Source organism: Thunnus maccoyii, chromosome 21, assembly GCF_910596095.1.
Source record: "Thunnus maccoyii chromosome 21, fThuMac1.1, whole genome shotgun sequence".
In the NCBI taxonomy this organism is placed as follows: Eukaryota; Metazoa; Chordata; class Actinopteri; order Scombriformes; family Scombridae; genus Thunnus; species Thunnus maccoyii.
In genome coordinates, this window is record NC_056553.1 from 27,377,762 (window position 1) to 27,398,747 (window position 20,986).

Sequence of the window (20,986 nt, forward strand, 5' to 3'; positions counted from 1 at the left end):
CTCAGTTTGGGTGATGGATATAGTATATACCTCAAATTGCTCAGTAGGCGTGCATGTTTTCTGAGATGTTGAAATTCACACTTGTTTGTTTTTCATTATACAAAAAAGAACAATAGAGCACACAGTGTATGTTTTCACTGAGATGTTGTTCATGTTGGTCTGGTGTCAATTACATAATGTGGAGAAGCAAATCACAGTTAAGTTGCATTATAATAATGAATGCTGAAGTATTTTGGTTGCCCAGTACAATATTTAAGTAATGTGATGATGCCTATCATGTTGGGTTCCTGTTGCAAACTGCCTTTGTTCAGTGGACTGTCAAGAGTAAAATAAATAACAACTTATTAATAATTATTAATAATTATTGCTTTGTACCATTAAGCAAGAAGTTTGATTGATGAAGTTGAATAATTTGAAAGTATGGAGACAAAACAGTTCAAATTGAGTGCTTCTGTTCTAAAGATTTTGATATTACAGCTGTCAAGAAGTACAGTACATGCAATCATTTGAAGTGTAGTGGCCTGCACTTTTATAGTTTTCATAACATTACAGTTCTCATTAACATTAAAATCAACTGTCAATAAGTGAGGCTTGGGTAAGCATTCCAGTCAAATCATTTTCAAAGCATAAACCTGTCTTTTATGCCAAAGAACCGTAGCCTACCGTAAATTACTTTATTATTTATAAAACACATACATGTGGACAAACAAAGTTTTGTTTTATTTTCATTTTATTTATATTTTGTTAAAAAATACCCTACATCTGTTAGCCTTGAATAAAAGGTTAGGAATTCAGTTTTTATATTATTTAGTAAGTAATGGTTTCAACTTTTTTTATTTAATTTGCTTAAGTGTATAATATAAATATAATATATAATATATATTAAGCCATTTTCAAATTGACCCCCTAGACTCTGTTCTTAATACAGTTATACACAAATGATTGTTGATGCATTGTTCAATGTAATACAATAATGTTAAGAATAGTAATAGCTTTTTATAATTCACAGCAGATAATGTCTATACAAGCCTGGCTCTTTAAAGCACTTTACATTTCCTGCATTTCTAAATACACCCAACGTTACTTATATAATACTTTTTCAAATAAAACAGATCACTGTTTGTTGTAGTTCTTTGCTACTGATGATACATGAGAAAGGTGAGAAAGGTATAGCTCGTAGGCTAAAACTACAAAAAAATATCTAGTCATCACTTAATTGTATGTTGATGACATTCCTTGGTGTTTAATATAGATCAATAGCTTCCAGAGAGCTTTTACTGAGGAACTGTAAGCCCAGTTCCTCCACAAGTGCCATACAAAGATCAAAGATATCTTCATCACAAGGAACACAACTGCAAAACACACACTGAGTTTTGGAGGTCGAATTCGGTGTGCATTCCAGACATCCTTGTGTTATTCAGCTCTTCCTAAAAACAAACATAAAATGTCTACTATAATGAGCAAAATGAAACAACATACTGGATAATCACATTCATCACTGAATAAGTCATAGTCACAAGTCATTTTAATTGCCTGATACAATGTTTTGCGAATAGTCCATGTGAAATAGACTACATTCAATCATCATACCTGATCTATTGCCACAGCTGAAGTATGGCCTTGTCCAGTAAATCTCCATCAAACCCTCCTTCATCCTGTAGCTCCCCAAGAATCTGGATTGAATATTCCATACCCCCTTTCCGGAGGATGCCCCACCAACTCTCAATGTGTTGGTTTTGTACTCACTCCAGTGAGGTAGCTTCACTCTCCCGACAAATCATCTCCATGGTTTGTGCGTAAATGTCTCTGCAGCTCTTGACAAGGCAGTTTTCTCTGCCACGGTCAATGCACACAAGTTTGGGACAGTTACTTAGTGTTTCTGAAGATTCTACCAGATAGCCCCCAATAACATGCAGGTCACTGCTGGTTTTGTAGGAATTCAGCCAAATTATTTTCTGAGCAAAGCCGTCGATACACCCATTAATACACAGACCAAAAGGTTTTAACTTGTCATATGAATCGATGTGCCAGAGGTAATTGGGTCCCTTTGTGAAGTACTGTCTCCTCTGAAGTCTCTGTTGCTGTCTGTATGCTGACCCCTCAGGATCCAGCTCAGCTAATAAGACTCTAACTTCTTCTTTTCCTTTAGGGCCATTTTCTTGGCACTTCATAAACATCCATCTATACCCATGCATCTTCCCAGGACCCTGTAATTGTTCCTGGGCAAAGTCAAAGACACGGCCTAAATCTGTATAGTCCTTTCATTGGCTGAGCCTATTGTCCTTCTGTATGCACAGCAAATGATTCCTGCTGATGACAATCACATGTTTACCTGCAAGAGCGGTACAGATTTCACTGTATGACATTCCGAGGTGAAAATAAAACTTGATTAGCTCTTTTCTCTCCCTTATATGGTGGCTGTGTGCATCTGAAATCATCAGAGACACATATGAATTTATAGTAAATTATCTTGTGCACACAAGAAAAATAACTTGTTCACACATGATAATAACTTGTTCACACAAGATAACTTGTTCCCGCAAGATGAATATCTTGTGTGCACAAAATAATAACTTGTTCTCACAAGATAAATATCTTGTTCGCACAAGATAAAAAATATCACATTGCGGAACCTTAGGGGCTCGATAGGGTCACCTTATATTCAGGCCAATATGGTAGTTTTCAAGTGGCTCAGAAAGATCATGAAGCTATGAGGCAGTCACAGATAATCTTAAAACTATGAGAATATTATATATAACATATAACATTTTCTTCACAAGGTCTGGAGGACTTGACTAAATTGGATTGCTGACATAAACACAAACACCATGATAACATGACATTATTTTTCCACAAGTTTGATAGGCTAAATAAGAGCATTTCCCATACATAGACTCTACTTGTGCAGCCAGTCCAGGTAGATTAAGACCTGCCCATACAAATTCCTTTTTTTTCCAATCAAGACTGCAAGAGTGCAATTGTCATTTCACAATTTACACAGACCAGTGGATCTACAGCCCCAGAAATGCCACCAAGTATTAATATTACAACACTGCTAACTGTAGCCTCAGTTTGTACCTCTCACAGAGCTGCTGGTAGAGTTAGCAAGTCTGATAAGAGACAACAGAAAGGTGGTGATGTGCTAATAATTTATTAGATTTATTCCTTTTCTATGGCAGTAAACACAGCAAAGGACCTGCTGATAACTAACTGCTGTATTCAGAGCTTAACAAGATATTCAGGGCTGACAAGTGACAACGGTAGGCTAAACATTAACATGATAAACAGCGGGGCTCCGGCTACATGCTGACACTCCCCCACAAACACACAGACACACACAGGAGAGCCTCTCAGCTAGCTCAGCTGTAACACAGGTATGACACATAAACTTTTAACAAAGGGCTATGAATGTCCTTCTAGTGACTGTCAAAGCTCTAGCGGACTCTGTGTTTCCAGCACAGACACGGAGAGTCTGACAACAGCTGCTCATGGCTGGTTATTTTGCCTGCATTTCTTCTTCATTGTCACCTACAATCGCCGTCCATCTGACCGTCACTAATTTGTTCGGCACCTCCATAAGGAGGCAGAGGGTAGTGGTGCTCTGGTAGTGGTAAGCCAAAGTAGCTGAATTTATTCTGAGCAATCCTGTTGAATATATCGATACTTGGCACCAGTGTATCGATAACTTATCGCAAGTGGAGATATCCTGATATGTTGCAATGTCGATTTTTTTGTCCCACGCCTTATACACACAGGCGTTCAAAATGTTTTTTTCCAAAACAAGGAAAATTCATTATTCCAACAGGGAATACCAACTGCGCAAATGACAAAAGGCTGAGGAGAACAACTCTGAACCAAACAGGGCTCTACAGTGTGAGTATTTCACTTGCATTTGGCGCTAAAAATAGATGTGTGCGAACCAGAAAAATAATTTACAAGTAACATGTGCAAGTAAAGATTGCAACTTACCGTAATCTTTTGTTACAAACGTAACATATCAGCTGAATACAAGACAACTGTGTTAAATGTGAGTGGAATGTGAAGTGGTAATGTTACCTCAAGCCTACAGTTCAGCCACTTACCAGTGGTTGCAGATACACTGACCACCGGTCCACTAACAGAATAGCCCAAAATATCTGGTTTACTCACATGCAAACACGTAGCATTTCCTCTAGTTGCTTCACAATAAAAGCCTCCCGCTGGTTCGCAGATGGAAAGCTTTTAATATGAAACAGTTGCAATTGTGTCTAGTAGGCATGGGCCAATGTGTAATTTGGCGGTATATGCTATTGCACAGATTTGTCAATGTTTTAAAAGCTGTTTTAAATGTGTCAAATTTTCAAAAAAATATTTTTTTAGTGTCTCAATGTTTTAAAAAGCTGTCAATTGTCAATATATAATTGTCAATATTTTAAGGCCCATGCCTAGTGTCTAGTAGATACTAGGGTCTTCCACTTCCATAGTCTTCCACTGGTTTTCACATTATAATTGCACACAAGAAGACGCACGCACACGCAGTATAAATATGCATGTAACAAATTGTGTTACTTGAACATTTTTCATTGTGCTCCTAAATTTCTTTGTGTGCTTCTAAATGTTTTCATTTAGGAGCACATGTACTCCTTGAAAAAAAAATTACTGTAGAGCCCTGCCAAAGGCAGAGTTTCAGTGTTTTGATCTCTTGAATATAAGTGTGAGTTATTCATAAACCTGTGTTTGGCTAGTTTATTACTGAACCTGCCTGTCACATGCTGCACCATCACACACCGAGCTGTCCACCACAAGTAAATTCTCAACCTGTGGGAAACACTGCGTTACTATCAAAAATAGCACCTTTAACATCTTAACAAATACATGCTATGTTGGCACAAAACAGATATAACAGGGTGGCACAGCAACTGATCAGAACACACCCCCTCCTAAAACTTAAAGCCTCTTCACCTAATAATAAATGCTATTCAAATGGCATCTGACACATTTTGCACTGTGCAAAATCATTAACAGTGTAAAATCAAACTCTCTGGCTCTGGGATATATAGATGACAAGACAGCTGGTCCATTCAGTCTCCTCTGCCATGGTGCAAGTAGTTTTTACTTTGTTTTATCTTTGAAAAGGATCTCTCCACTGTTGTGACAGTGACAGGTACAACATGAACAATAACAGGGCAGAGCAAATGTCAGTAAATGTAGATACGACTGAAAGGTGATTCACAACATGCTTCTTTGCATGCTGGGAAACCCTGTGCTACGGGGCTCTGATGGTGATGACTTGCTGCTAGCACACTTCATTTTTTGTCCCCAAATTCAGTTTATTGGTTAGTTTGCTGCTTGTCCTTGTGGACTGACCATCACCCATGTCAGTCACCAAATAAGTAGCCTTGAGAGCAGCTCAAAGGCATGGGCAGACAGATTAGCAGACAGAGAGGATTTAATGATGTAAGAGACACCAGCTGAGTTTATGCGTGGTGTTTGTGTGTGTGTGTGTGTGTGTGTGTGTGTGTGTGTGTAAGCAACTGATAGGTCATAGGGACAACTACTCTATTTCAAATCTGTTATGTGTGTTTGACAAATGAGATTAAGCACTTACTAGATTCAAACATACAGAGGCATGTCCATAACACATATACACACACACACACACACACACACACACACAAAATGGATAAACACACACACAGAGCCAACAGAAAAATAAACAGACAATGAAAAGTGAATGCACAGCCTGAATAGCAGTATGAGGCTTACACTATCCAGATTATGTTTGTCTGTGGATCAATACACACAAAGGCTCCCCTCCTAATCCTCCTGTCAGTGCCACCCAGGCTGTGTGAGCCTGCACTCATATCTAAACAGACACATAAGGCATTTCTAGCCAACAGGTGAGGAACTAAACCTCCCTCGCCAATGTGTTACACAAATGCATAAACACACCTCCAAATCATTAGGGGTTCAAGCCTAAAGGGCCGAAACCCTGTTTTGTGCTTTTTTCTCTTATTCAGATATATTTGTGCTAATTCCTGTGAGACGGTAAATGTTGGAGACATGAGATTTTGCCGATTAATTGGAAGTTGTGTGCAAGTGCTGCCCAAGAAATATGATCCCAATTGGCCAGATGGTGGCGCTATAACAACATACTTTACATTTTGGCCTATAATTTTTGAACCGTAAGTCTCATAAACAAAATGCCTAGATAGATTTTCCACCATTTTGAATTTTCTGAAAAACACATTTTTTGGCATCTCCTCCTAAACTGTGGGTCTCTGTAGATTTTCTATGGATCATTACTGGACCAAGCTTATCAAAAGTTGCATAAAGCCTGTTGATGTCTTATTTAGTTTTCAAGATATATAGATATATTGACCAATAAACGTCAAAAGGGCGTGGGTCAGCACATAAATAGACCAAAGTCAACAACTGTTGGGCCAATCATCACAAAACTTGCAGGATATGTCCACATAAGTACCTGAAACATACCCCGAAAGCTTCATTTAAATTGACTGTTAGGGGGCGCTACAAATGCAAAAAATAGGCGTGGCATAACACAACTCAGACTATAAATCAGAAATTGTTTGTCCAATCATTACAAAACTCACAGGATATAATTCTAGGGCTGTAGTTTGCTAGTCGACTGGTCGATTAGTTGGTCGATATGCTCTCATCCGACTAAATTCTCATTGGTCGAATAATCTCTGTGTTATTTTCATTAGGAGAAAAGTGCTACATCAATAGCTTTCCAGGAGTAATCCATTATTTAACGTTTATTGACTGTACTGAACATTTACTGAATCTGTGTTTCTCCATAATGACACAACGAGAACCCCTGCCAGGCCAAAAAAAAATGTTTTGTAATATTTGATATCCAAATGAATATCCATTCATTCGGAAATCGACAGCGTTTGGGAGTCTCTGTGCAGCGCTGTTCCGGTACGGAAACTATGGGTAGCGTGGCTCTGTAAAGGAGTATGTTTACGTAGCGAGTGGGAAAGAGTGAGGGGCAGAGAAGTGACGGTGGATGCGAGCGGGGCAGAGGAAAAGGTTAATAGTTGTCAGTACAGTACAGACTACAGTGTGTCAGTTAATAAATGCTAAAAAGTCGCGTCTGTTGTTTTCCCAAATGCTGGAAAAGTAAAGGAGGTTAGCTCCGATGTTAGCAACAATGGGTTAGCCTAACCTGAAGACACAGAACAGAGAAATACATAACAGAGAAATGTGTGGCTGCCGAGTTTACTGTGTACTCTGTCCCATTACCCCCCCCTCGTGCGTGTGCACGACTAATCGATTAGTTGAAGATTATGTACGATTTTAGTCGACCAAGATTTTCTTTGTTTGACTACAGCCCTATATAATTCATAACAATATTAAACCATTTGTGTAAAACTATTTTGAAATCGGGGCATCCCCAGTTCCACACACGTGCATGGGCCTCGCGCATATTTGGCCATAAATCAATGACAGTTTGTCCAGACATCACGAAATCACGGGATATTCTTAATTAAGCTGTTGAAACTTTCAACCTCTAATGTCCGTGTTGGCTTGAACCCCGGAATCGCCGTTTGAGGCTCTATTTTTGAGACTGGATTTTTTTTTTATGCTTTGTGTTACCCACACACAAAAAATGAACTCTTAAAATCAGTATATTGTTTGTTATTTATGCTTGAGCATGACTTATGTTCAAAATAGCAAAGGCAAATAAAGTGTGTTCTAGCTGAGGTTCAAGTATCACTGGTTAGTGGTTTGACCAAATCTTAAAGTCAAACTATGTCAGGATAAAACCTACAGTTAGACCATCCTCTCATCAAGCTCTCTGACCCATTGATTTGGTTGCCGTCTTGTCATACAGCCTAATGAAACAAATCAAGCAGAAAGGCTCAAAGGCTGGGACAGCCTGAGGGGGCGATTTGTGTTTCACTGTGGAGAGAGACTGCAGAGATAGAGATAGGGAATCTAGTGACTGAGGTAGAACGTGGTGTGTGTGTGTGTGTGTGTGTGTGTGTGTGTGTGTGTGTGTGTGTGTGTTCATGGAGGAAACAGGAGGATGATCAGACAGTAGACAAGCCTGGCCTCAGGGCAGCAGCAAATACAATAAAAAAGGCATCTTAACAATCTACTGTACTGCTCCAGCACAGATCTACAGAGAATGAGAATGAAAGGGTAGAGTGTGTCTGTAAACAAAGTGAGAGTAGGACATACCCGAGGTTGAGGTGTTTGAGCTTCTGAAGACTGCTGATTTGAGTTGGCAGCTCTTCAATCTGGTTGTTGAACATGTTTAGAACCTCCAGGTTTTTCAGCTCAGAGATGTTAGCAGGCACCACTGGAAAATACACAGAAAAATGACATATCAGACTAAAAACTCCATTAGCTGCTGTGTTGGCCTTGCTGTCGTTGGCCCATCTCCTTGTTTACGTTTGAACAGTACACATATTACAGTTTGTGTCTTCACCTCCATCCACACATTTATTCCCTCATCGTCTGCGGCCAGAGGCGGACACAGATCAATGGGCTGATAACAAAGAGCAGGAAGTTTATAGGATTATCTGGCTGATCAATGGAAGAAGAGCGAGATGGAAGCAGAGGGAGGTAGAAAAGAGTACACCAGCCAGGCCCTGACCTGAATGCTGCCACGAGGATGAGTGGTGGAGAGGTGAGGTCTGGGCATACTGATACTGTATCAGTTGGACCTGTGTGCTTGTGTGTGTGTGTGTGTGTGTGTGTGTATATGGAGGATGAGAGGAGTCATTAAATTACCACACCCCATGTGCATATGGTAGCATGACTTGAAATAGCCCTACCACACATGTGCGCGTATGTTTGTTTGATCTTTTTTCTCCAATCAACACACATCCTCGTGCACATAGGAGTGCTCATGATCTGCCTTTACAGAGAGATTGTTAGTATCATTCTACAGTGCACATTCTATCAGTTGCAGTTCTATGGCTCATACACGCATCCAGTTGTTTTCTAAGCCAAATCTTAAATCAAACTATTTGCTAGTCCATTTCACGCCTTCCCTAGAGACACATCAATAAACCAATAATAGCAAACAGTAGGTAGTGCCTTGGATTTCTTCCACTCCCCCTTTTTATTTGGCAACACAGCAGCATGGATGACAACAGGGAGGAGTTGGTCCCTAAAAAATATTTGACATTGGTAATATGGAACTGGTTTAGATTTTCCAAAAGCGACATGGTGCAAAGAACAGTTACTTGTAAAGATTGCAAAGATAAGGTTTGCATATCAGCTGGCAACTCAATGAACCTTTTTAACTACCTCAAGAAAGCACTCGAAAGAGTATGCTGACAAACAGGGGATCCCATGTGACTGCATCAGCTACAACCAGCCAGAGGCTACGAGGCCAAAACAAACAACACTAACAAAGGCATTTGAGAAAGACAATCCATAAGACAGGCAGTAGACATGATGAAGTAAGCGAAGGAAAGAGGTAACTGATGCAGTGACATTTTACCTGGTGTTAGGCCTCATACCTCATATGTGCATGAGACAAAGGCAGGCCTGCACACAGTCACAAAACCTGATAACAAAGAAAGGCGCCAGTTTAAACAAAAGAACTCCAAACAGACCTCAACTCCTATCATGCTCTGCTCAACTCAATCTGGCAGAGTCAAACTCTTGGCTCTCATTGGAAAAGACCCGCCGGAAAGACATAAGGTTTCCCCCTCCTCGGCCATGACACAACACCACACACGAGGGAGCTCATCACACAAGGACTGAGGGAAGTGCTTGAGGTGCTTGAATGTTGGGGACTGAAAGAGGATATACATATACATACACACACACATTATATATATATATATATATATATATATATATATATATATATATATATATATATATATATATATATATATATATATATATATATATATATATATATATATATATATATATATATATATATATATATATATACACACACACAAGTGAGCCAGAATTGCACACTTAATTAAAATCTGTTTGAAAAGGTACTTTGGTCTGTTACTCTTTTTTCCGTTGGGTTTTGTTACTTTCTAGGGCTATCTATATTTTTTAAAATAGGGAAATTAGTTTGGTTGTACTGTTCAGTAACTTGCAAACTAGTCTTCAAAACCAACATGAAAAAGAATTATGATAAGATTATTATCCTGCCTGAGAAAGAAATGTGATATTTTTGCCATATCGCTCACGCCTACTACTAAGCTGGCAACTCCTTGTCAGGTGGAAAGCAGCCAGAACAGTGGAAGTTGTTTTGCACATCCTGAGACAAGCTGTCAATCACATGCTATTTGGCCTATGGGTACTATGGGTACTATGGGTACTATGGGTACCCTAGTTGTTTTTAGACATTTTAATGTGGAATAATTACATATTATACCTTTAACCCCTAAAACAAAAAGAGCTGCTCTCACAGACTCCATCTCCCATCGTGCTTTGCTCAGTTCGTACCTTGGTGTGAAATTGTCTGTCAGAGACACACCAACACCACCAGGAGTCATGGCAACACAGCCGTGACATCACCGCAACTTTAAGTACCGGCTGCACAAAGACATACATTGCCTTTTCATTGTAACCACACCGGAGGAAGCTTTGCTTTCTCACGAGCCAGTTCATTAAAGGAGGTAACCCCGTGCACATCTGCTTTTCCCCCCACTGACTGGAAGATTCTCCCCTTGCTGGACAAGACAAGACTTCGCCATGTTCGCCCAAACACAATCACCGGATCCGAGAGAGAGACAGACTGCTGCTGCAACCCAGTGCTCTCATTGCCTGCAGAACAAAGAAAAGGATTTCTTCACGAAGATGCAGAAAACGTCTATGCCCCGCTCTTCTTCAACGTAGTTGACTACACCACGCCACCAAGGATCAGCTTGCCATGAAACCCACTGGCAGAGCACGAGGACAGCCTTTTCAGCATCCGAGCCCAGGAACTGAGCCAGACCCAAAGACAGACTGAAACACACCCTACTCGCTTCCTTAAGCGACACAAGTAAGAGGCCTAAGTCCTCTTAGCAGATATAGGTTATGAAAGTGTGTTATTTGCAGCTTCAGAGCTGTTGTTTGTTGTGAATTGACAGACCGCCAACTACCTTTGTTCTGCTATACTCTGAGGAGTAGTTAAAGTTTGCTGCCTGTTTAGTTGTGTTCACCACACTAGACTGTCTGTTGTGTTTGTCCCACTCAGGACTGCTGTGTTTGTACCACCGTGAGCGAGAAAGCGAGTTGTTTGTTGACCAAAAGTCGACAATGTGCGTTACAGACTGCCGTTCGTAGGCACGGTCTCTGTGTCCCCCGGTCACTTTCCCTCCTCTTTCTTCCCTCTCTTGCTACTAACCCACACACACGCGTACATCCCTCAGATATTAGCATTCTAGTCTTTCATGAGTCTACCTCACTGTCTGGTTATCGGTCCTGGTTTCTGGGTGGTGCCCCGTTATTATTAATTCATATCAATAATTGTATTAATTTTAATAATAAATAATTATCTCTGATAATTATCAGTTATTGCTAATAAACAGCCGTGCTCCTCCCAGATCCAATGATAAGCTGATCTTGTTTTGACTTTGCAAACCTCAATATCGAAGTGTTGACTGAGATTGTAATCCTTAAACACAGCAGTATATTCAGTGCAAATTAAGCATGCAGCTTTACCAACTACTTCTGCAAAGAAATTTACACCATCTCAATGCACTCTGAAATTAAAGCATTGAACAAATCAATAATTGGAGATTTTTTTTAAATAACTCGTGGAAAAAAAACTGAATTTTTAACTCATCAAAGTAGCCACCTTTTGCAGATATAACAGCCAAGTACACTTGTGACATTCTTTCTACAATGGAAATCAAATATTGTTGGGAAAGTTCTTCACAACACTGTTGAAGAACTTCCCACAAATGTGTTGCACTAGTAGGTTGCCTTGCTTTCCCCCTTCTGTCCAGTTCATCCCAAACCAGCTCAATGACTGTGCTGGTTCCATGATTTGATGTCTGTCTTATGTCTTGTTCTTTTCTTCTAAGGTAGTTCTGACAGCCTGGAGGTTTGTTTTGGATCATTATCTTGCTGAAGGGTGAATACCTGACCAGCTAGCTGTAGACCAGAGGGTACTGCATGGCTCTGCAGGATGCTGTGACAACCCTTTGGGTCCAGGCTGCCAGTCACTCTGTGCAGGTAAACTCTGGATCCAGCTCTTACACAGACAGAATGTTTGTAGTAATCAATAAAAGTTGGGAAACTGTAGGACTTGTTTGCATCAACTTTCAATATTTAACATACTTCCATTGCTGCAGAAAAGTTGTAAGTTGTTAACCTATTACTTAATCCCTGAAAAATTAGACTCAAATGATGCTTACAGCTGTGTACTTGGACAGCACACATAGAAGTTGTGTACACCTCCATTTCAAGTCACACAATAAATTTTAAGGGGAATCTGGTTTCATCAACAAGGCCTGGGACCCCTACTGACACGCACCCTATCCCACCCATAGACACTACATGTTATATTATTGTAAAAATGGTAAATGGACTGCATTTATATAGCACCTTTCTAGTCTTCTGAGCACTCAAAGCACTTTACACTACATGTCAACATTCACTGATTCATACACTCATCAGGATATTTACACTCACATGCTGATGGCACAGCCTTTGGGAGTAATTGGGGGTTCAGTATCTAGCCCAAAGACATGTCGCCTTGCGGACTGGAGAAGTCAGGGATCAAACCACTGATCTACCGATTAGTGGACGACCCAATCTACCTGCCGAACCACAACTCAGATTTCATCAAGCTGTACAGATGTCATCATCTGCACAGCTGTGAACCCATCACACTGTAGGACATCTTCAATGATTCACGGATAATGTATGGGTATAACAGCCTTTCTTTAATTTCAAACCGAGAGACATGGAGAATGCCTGTTCCCTGGACCCCGAACTGAGCTCTTTGCCTATTGGGTGTCTGTTAGCAGGACATTATCGAAAACTTAAACACTGTGACAAAATGGAGATTGAATAGACTTCCTGAGAGACCATATCTGACCAATAACTGAATTGTGGCCTGAACTAAAAGCATAAATGACCTCTGGGGTCATTTGAACCAGGAGAAAGGATTGTTTGTATTGAAGTCTGACCCTACTTCTCACTTGATTTATTACCTCAGTAAACAGTTTCCTAATGAGTTTATGGTGTCATGCATGGTCTCTTCTTCAATACAGCCTGATGTTCATGCATGGAGTTAAAGCAGGGTATGCTTTAGGGTGTGGCTACCTTGTGATTGACAAGTTGCTACCACAGCAGTGCCTGGAGTGCTCTAGTTGGACCCTGGGGAGCTCCTCCCCAAGTCCAAACTCTTGTCCAAATATGGTCACTTCTTATCATCTGGCTCCAAAAAACCAAGGTGGTGACAGTCAAAATGCCAAATTCGAGGATTCAAAACAGGAGTCCACAAACCACTTGGTGACGTCACAGTGGTTATGTCCATTATTTTTACAGTCTATGGTGCAGACACACAGATAAAACACTAGCTGCTGCTACTGTTGTGCTGACATGCTGCTCACACTACTTTTGCTGACTACCTTGGTGAGAGCAGTTTCAGTAGTCAGTCTGTTGTAGTGATTAGCGTCTAGGACACATAGCACCTTGATTTTGTCCATTCAAGTTCAACGTCATCAAATTCATGACATGAGTCCAGGTCATGTGACTCAAGTCCACAACCCTGGAACCAGTGGAGACCTCAGGCGCCTAGAGCAGTGGAAGAGGTTTCAGATGCCTGATCTACTGTTAAAAGTCTGTCATACTGACAGCCAATGTGCCCCTTACATAAAAAACAGTCACTGCTGACACTGCACTAAACACCTGACACTGAGAGGAGACTACAGGCAGAGACTTTATTGGGGGCTGCCACTTGCGGTCCTGTCATTAACCTGCTGACCGCTTATTCACAACCATGATGTGGATAATACCATTATGTGCAGTACAGTATATGCCTGTGCCATGTGCAGGTGTGTCCACAACTTGAGTCATGTAATCAGTGAGTCAGTGGGCTTCACAAAAGATAGCCTATAAAAAACAATGATCTACATCCTGAAATTTAAGTAAAATAATTGATGTTCCAACCCAGGCAAATCTAGGCATTTTGATTAACAGCTATCCACAATAAATTCAGATATTTGCTCATGGAATGACAGCTTTTAAAAATTGCCCCATGGCCCGTTATTGACATGACAGAACAGGTGAGTTAAATAAAGTTACATTTAAAATAATAAATTATCATAAAATTGTTCGAAAATGAAAAGATTGATTCCCTCAGGCAGGGCTCAACATTAAGATTTTTTTGTAGGGCAAGTGGAAGAGAGATTTAGTTGCCTCACCAGAGTGGGTAAATTTGAACATTAAAAGTCATGAACAAGAAAAAACAAAAGAAACAAACACGTGCGTCTTCACGTTATGTGCAGTGTTTCCCCTACCAAAGCCTTACCCCCACCCCAGCTGAAAGAAACAAATAAAAACAAATGTAAACTATACTAGCAGAATAGCACTTCACAGCTGCTAGCTCAGACTGGCTGCCTACCACAGTTTCTGTTGTAGCTTCTGCCATCACTCATTTTGTTTTCTGTTTGAACATTGTATCCTTGTATGAGACATGGAGACGGCTGTTAATGTAAAACAGATCAACAAACCACTACAGATTCCTGCTACACAGGTGTTTAAAACCCTCTGTGTTGAAGCTAGCAGGCAGACTAGAGCCGCTTTCATGGGACAGACAAATGAATCAGAGTTCAGAGGATCATATGACATTAACATGTGCAGCATCAGTAATAATCTGTTAGACAAAATACAACAAAATAAGTAGCTAGAAAAGCTCTGCAGTGGAACTTAAGTTTTTAAAATTGACATTAGTGTAGTTTTAACTGTCCAGTTTATCTGGTACTGCTGCTTTACATTACAGTAATGTTAATGTAGCTTGATAGTTTGGATAGCTTGACTTCTTATACATACCCACTGTGTACTTGTCCACAAATACTGTAATTAACACCATACAAGCTAAAGTTCTGCTTCATGCTCTGACTTTTAAAAAGGAAGGGTTTTTACATTTTCAGAGTGAGTGAATGAAGTAGGAGGGGAGACAGAAGTGAGGAAGAAACGCATGATGTAACATTAATGGCACTGAAAGAAAAACAAGGAGAAAGTAAAGAACTGATTCAAGAAGGAAGAAGGTGCAACTGATTCAAGATTTAAAGACAAAGTTTAAGGAGAAAAGAGAAACACATAAGCAGTCCAGGTGTCAGGTGATGGAGAGACATGAACAAATTCAAAGCAGGAGGCAGAAAAAACTGATAAGGTCTGACTTACACCTGTGTCTAAATAAATATTTTAATACACGTACTAACACTGAACAACAACTCTATTAACATGATGTTATCTTAAGCTGTTAAAAGGTTGTTGACCTTGGTAAATGTTGTAAACACAGCACTAAGAGTGACTTACAGTTATTAGAAAACACAAAATGCTGATTCATCATTCATCTGACTGGTTCATCTACAGGTAAAACTTGTCTTGATTTGGCTTTACGTTTGAGCAAATTAATCTACAGAGCTCAAATTGAAACAGACTTCACAAAGTGCTTCACAATTCAGGATCAAATCAAAAGATCATTAACAGGGAAGCAATGGCTTTACTTAAATTCACAAATTAAATCATCTATATGTTGACACAGAATTTAGGTTATACTTTACTTGAGTTGACAGTGACTGCTCAATGTCGCAACAAAATTCACCACTAACGGAGATGGAGATAGTATGAGCAATTTATTTATCCCCCTTATGGGGCTTTTTCCTACCTATTCAAGAGCATAGTCTTTCAATTTGAGAACATGATTTATTGATTTCACGTTCAGATTTTGTAATTCATTCCCTCAAACCCTGCCCTCACACTTAAAATAGCCCCTGCTTGCACTTAGATTTGCTCTGCTTCTGCTCAGACTGTATGCTTCCACTCAAATATATTGTTGCTTGCACAGATTTCCTGCTCCAGCTTCATCAGAGTTCACATAAAAATACAAAGCTTGAAAACCAAGAATATTATCAATGGATGTATTCTTGTGCCACAACTTAGCCAATTTGAAGGAAGTAATAGCACCATTAAAATAAAAAAGTTACTCAAGGTCATTGACTTTGGCAATCCGCTAGACTCCCACTCTCGAGTCATGAAGGTGATGTCGTTTTCTCCTCCAGCACACCGACGGGAGGCCACTGTGCTTTATGGCTACTCTTATATGTAGCTATTATAATAAGAGAAAAAGTACAGACACTGGTATATATATTAACTTGCCTTTTATTCAAAAAGTCATAAAGAAAGCAAGAGAAGTACATTTAATAAAGCCCTGGAGGGCAGGAGTGGATGAATCCGGTTAAAGAGTAACTATCCATATGGGACGCTCTAAGAAGTTAAGCGAATGTGCCTGCAAGGAGGCAGGGATCATTTCATTGGTCAACACTACACCTGACATTCTACTGGTTGGGGAATGTTGACAATGTTGCACAAAACAATCTGAGAGCAGAGCAGAAATCAGAAAGCCTGAGTGCTGAGAGAAGGGCTGAAGATGAAGTAGGAAATCTGTGCAAGCAGTAATATATCTGAGTGCAAGCATACAGTTTGAGCAGAAGTAGAGCAAACTTAAGCACAAGCAGGAGCAATTTAACTGCAAGGGCAGGGTTTGAGGGAGCAAATTACAAAATCTGAACGTGGAATCAATAAATCATGCTCTCAAATTGAAAGACCACGCTCTTGAATAAAGATAGGAAAAAAGCCCAATACCTGCTCCCCTCTCATTCACTGCAGATATGTTTAATAGCCATATGGAGCTCGTTATGCTAATAGAAAACTGAACAAGCACAAAACAAACGTAAAATTGTATGTAAGGATTGAGTCTAAGTGACTAAGTATCTGAAAAGCAGTTGAATTCTTGTAGACTTCAGGCTGTGATCAGCAGCTTTTCCTCTCTACCTACAACAGTGAGTCTCTGACCAGCAGAAGCAGAGAGAGGAGGACAGAGCAGGGCATGAATGATGCCACAGAGCTGTTAACCAGTTCACTGTAAAAGACCTGCAGCCTTTCTAAATAGTGGAGTCTGAGAGCTTAAGGTAACCATTAATCAATTCAACAATATGAAAAGTAATCTAAGGGTCTTGTCAAAAAGGAGATCAGGTCTGATGTTAAATAGACTACATATTAATAATTGTGACAAAAAAAACTTAACAATAAATAAATGTATTCTTTATTGTAGGCATGGTGAATGCTCTAAACATTGATGTTGTATTAGAAAAATAAACTTGTCAAATTAAAAATATATATTAATTGTCATCACACTTTTGCATTTGTAATAATAAAATTATTGGTTATTGCATCATATTGGCTATAACAAACGGATAATTATCAGTTATTGTTATGGACCCTGAAATTTCTTATTGGCGCAAGTCTTCAATCAACAGCGAATGGAAAAAGTCCACCAAACGTTTTTGATATAAAGCAACTCTCCTCACTTCATCCACTAACATTTATCACTGTAGACATCATTAATATCATTATTTTTTATTTTAGTATTTGTAGTGCATATCAATTAAGGTAATAATTTTCAGTTCATCATTTCAAAATGCATTGTCTGGCCCCAAACCAGAGTTGCAGATGAGCTGAGGACATCCAATCTGTAAAGATGACAGGCCTCTCTCTGTGAACAGTGAACACTGAACAGAGCTCAATTAACAGGATACCACAAACTCCTGTCCAGATAGACAAACCTACAGTATTTATAAGGTCTTCCATACAATATATGATATTAATTTCCATATAGGCTCCCCGGTCCTGTAGTCCATAGACTCCTGAGGAGCTCCTGGATTATCTGTCTGTATGTTGGTATGTTTGAGGAAGAAAACCACTGCAGCCCTACACAGACACACACAGACATGACAGGTGACATTTGGGTGTGATGGGAAATGGTCACCTGCAATGAGTGTGATGACCATAGTGCAGGCATGTTAGCACCTGTCAGTGGTGGCAGTCCTTCTAATGGAAGACTTTCCACATGTCACTATAACTCTTGACTGCCTTCATGCAGCAGCAACATCACCTCCATCCTATCTGACACAATGCAGCTGCATTTGTAGGATCACCAATTCATATTGGATAAAATCAAGGAGAGTAAGAGACTGCACTAAGTACACTGTGATATTTCCTGCTGCGTTCACAGGCTGCTGGTAGAGTGGGACAGCGGAGAGTTACCTCAAGGAAGGCACTCTCAAGGAACTGAGTGTTCCTTGAGAGTGCCTGCAGGTGGGTAACTACGGCAATTATGTTATCCTCATTTCTTCTGTCTGATCTGGGCTATAAATAACCCAGCAGAGTGAGATGTATGTAATCTATCCATCTCCAGCAGCAGATTAGAAAACAGCACCCACACAAACACATCTTCCAGATAGTGAACATGTTACTGTTTTAGCAAGCACAGATGGAAAGCTGCATCTCAAATACAAATTTTATTTAAAGAAAAAAATATTGTATGTGGTGTAATGATGGCCGTTATCTGAAGTTTTCTGCAAGTCCTTCACAGAAGATAAATGTTTTCAGCCATCCAACCTTGACACTGATGGACAGATAGTCAAAAACATTTTGTCTCTTTGTCTTCTGTAATTAAATGAACCTTCTCTGTCATTACCAGTCAACACAATAAACATAAGACATCAATTTTCCGAGCGCAGCAGAAACTACATGCAAGTTTCTATTAAGAACTGATCCCAGGGTTTTATAATAATAAACATATTACTTTTACACTGTCTTATCAAAATATCTATACTGATAGGAAAATGTCTCTGACCACTGACAATACATGAAATTGACTGAAGAACAAGCGAAATGATGTTACCTAAAAGATGTTTATTGTTGCTGTTCTGCTTTCCCAAAGATTAGGGGAAGCAAGAGAGGAAAAATAAGTTTAAAGCCCCCCTTCACTCAAAAACATGTTTTGCTTCTTGTTCTCTTCACTGTGCAGAATGATTTATGTTCAGAGGTGGTTGTTTTCACATTCAATCTGCTAAAGGAGTAAAGTTTCTCTGTGCGCACCTTTCAGTTTAAGGCATGTACCTAAAACCAAGATTTGTGACATCTCAACTAGTTTGGAGCCAATCATGGTCCAGTATGAAACTTACATGTGTGTGATGTGACTAGCAGTTAAACTTTTGAAATGTGCACTGTTTACATATTCATATATTTTGGATTTTTCAATGAGGAGAAGGAGTCGTTGAAAGTTTCAGATTTTTTTAACAAGTTAATTGATTTTTTTGCAGAAAAAAAACATATCAGACATAAATTCAAAGCTAAGAGTATTTTTATACGTCATGAAACATTTCTGGAGAGGATCTTTGAAAATGTCCACTCTGAAAAAAACATTTTTTTAATGACACTTTTTTTTATTTAACACATTCACGTTCAATATTATAATGGCATATTATTAATGCACAATCAGAACTGTATTTGGGTATCTGGTTTTTAAATGTTGTTTCATAACAAAAGGTTAGTGTGAGTGTGCTGATGTGTCTGTGGTGACCTCTTCTGGTGCAAAACAACATTACATCACTTCACTCTATCTGTTACTGAAGATGTCCACTCAATACAAATATACTTCTTGTTCAATGGGGAATATTAAAAACTTTGACAGAGGCACATGAGCTGCCACATTTACAACATGTCTCTGACAGTAATTAAATACTCTGACTATATGAATCTCTCTCTCAGAGCTGGCTTAGGTGTCTTCACATAAGCGTAAAGCATCAGTCACATGATAAGTTTTACCTATATGAGGATGTTCTGCAGATGTCCTGCTGCGAAACATCACCAACATGACCAATGAGGACCACTGGAAGCATCCCAGTGGGACTCCCTGTCAGAACATTAAACCAGAAGAAAAGAACTTACCACAGACCGTTAACACTACATCAATTTAAATAACGAGAACCCTGGACAAGAGACTAAATGCACAGCAGAAACAGACATCAGCTGTCTGTGAACACTAGACTAGAATTGAATTGAATTGAATTGAATAAATTGAACCATCATTTAATCGTTAAAGGGAAACCCTAACTCATTACAATGTGGGTGGAATATGCAAATGAACAATGTTTAACTTCCCTCCATGTTGCCTGCACCCAGAGCTCCCTGCTCATTTGCCGGCAAAAGTCTACTGGGTGACACATCCAGCAGAGTTTGGAGATCTGCATTAGGCTACAAACTATGTTTCCTCATTTTCTGTAGTGGTGCCTTAAAGGACTGTCAAAGGAGGATCTCCCAAAACATTATGTCTACCATGTTACGCTAGCAATAGGGAAAAGCAGACACTAAAATATACTTTTAAATACTAAAAAGGTCAAATACTAAAATATCAGCATATTTGGAAGAAAACTAGTTTCATGATATGAGGCTGAATATAGTGCTATGGAATACAACAGACTGCGGAGGAGGAAGCGACCACCGGAGCTACTAGCTTTACAATATAAAGTTGGAGCAGAGGTGTGGCAAAACTATTACAACTTATGCTGTGGAGTCAGACCATGGATGTATTATAAGAGCTGGATACCACACTAAGGCCCTGTTTACACCTGGTATTAACATCCATCTCTCACAATCTGCTGATCTGCTCACAAGTGGACAGCTCTAAGTACAGGTGTGAACGCACCCAAGACACATTGAGGACGCATTGAGATCCGATCACTCAGACCACATTCAAAGGTGGTCTGGACTGCATGTGGCCACATTCATTTAGCAGTATAAATACAATGCGTCCTGGGCCACACTGAAGGACCACTTACTCAACTGATGTCCTCTATTTTCCGGCAGACTTGGCATGGGAAGGGCATTGCTGCCCCCTGGTCCGTGAACCCTCCATCCAAAGCTGTGTTCAACTTGTTTGATAATAGGATAAAGAAATGCATTCTTTTGTTTTTCTGTTTTT

The 20,986-nt window shown here is 39.6% G+C and overlaps 1 protein-coding gene across 1 annotated transcript in view; it reads right to left on the reverse strand.

Moving 5' to 3' along the window:
* The window catches only part of rsu1 (Ras suppressor protein 1), a 71,387-nt gene that overhangs the window by 42,490 nt on the left and 7,911 nt on the right, over positions 1 to 20,986 (reverse strand). Inside the window, exon 4 of the mRNA XM_042399421.1 lies at positions 8,191 to 8,311. Within this exon, the coding sequence (XP_042255355.1) occupies positions 8,191 to 8,311 (121 nt within the window). The remainder of the gene's footprint in view (positions 1 to 8,190; positions 8,312 to 20,986) is intronic.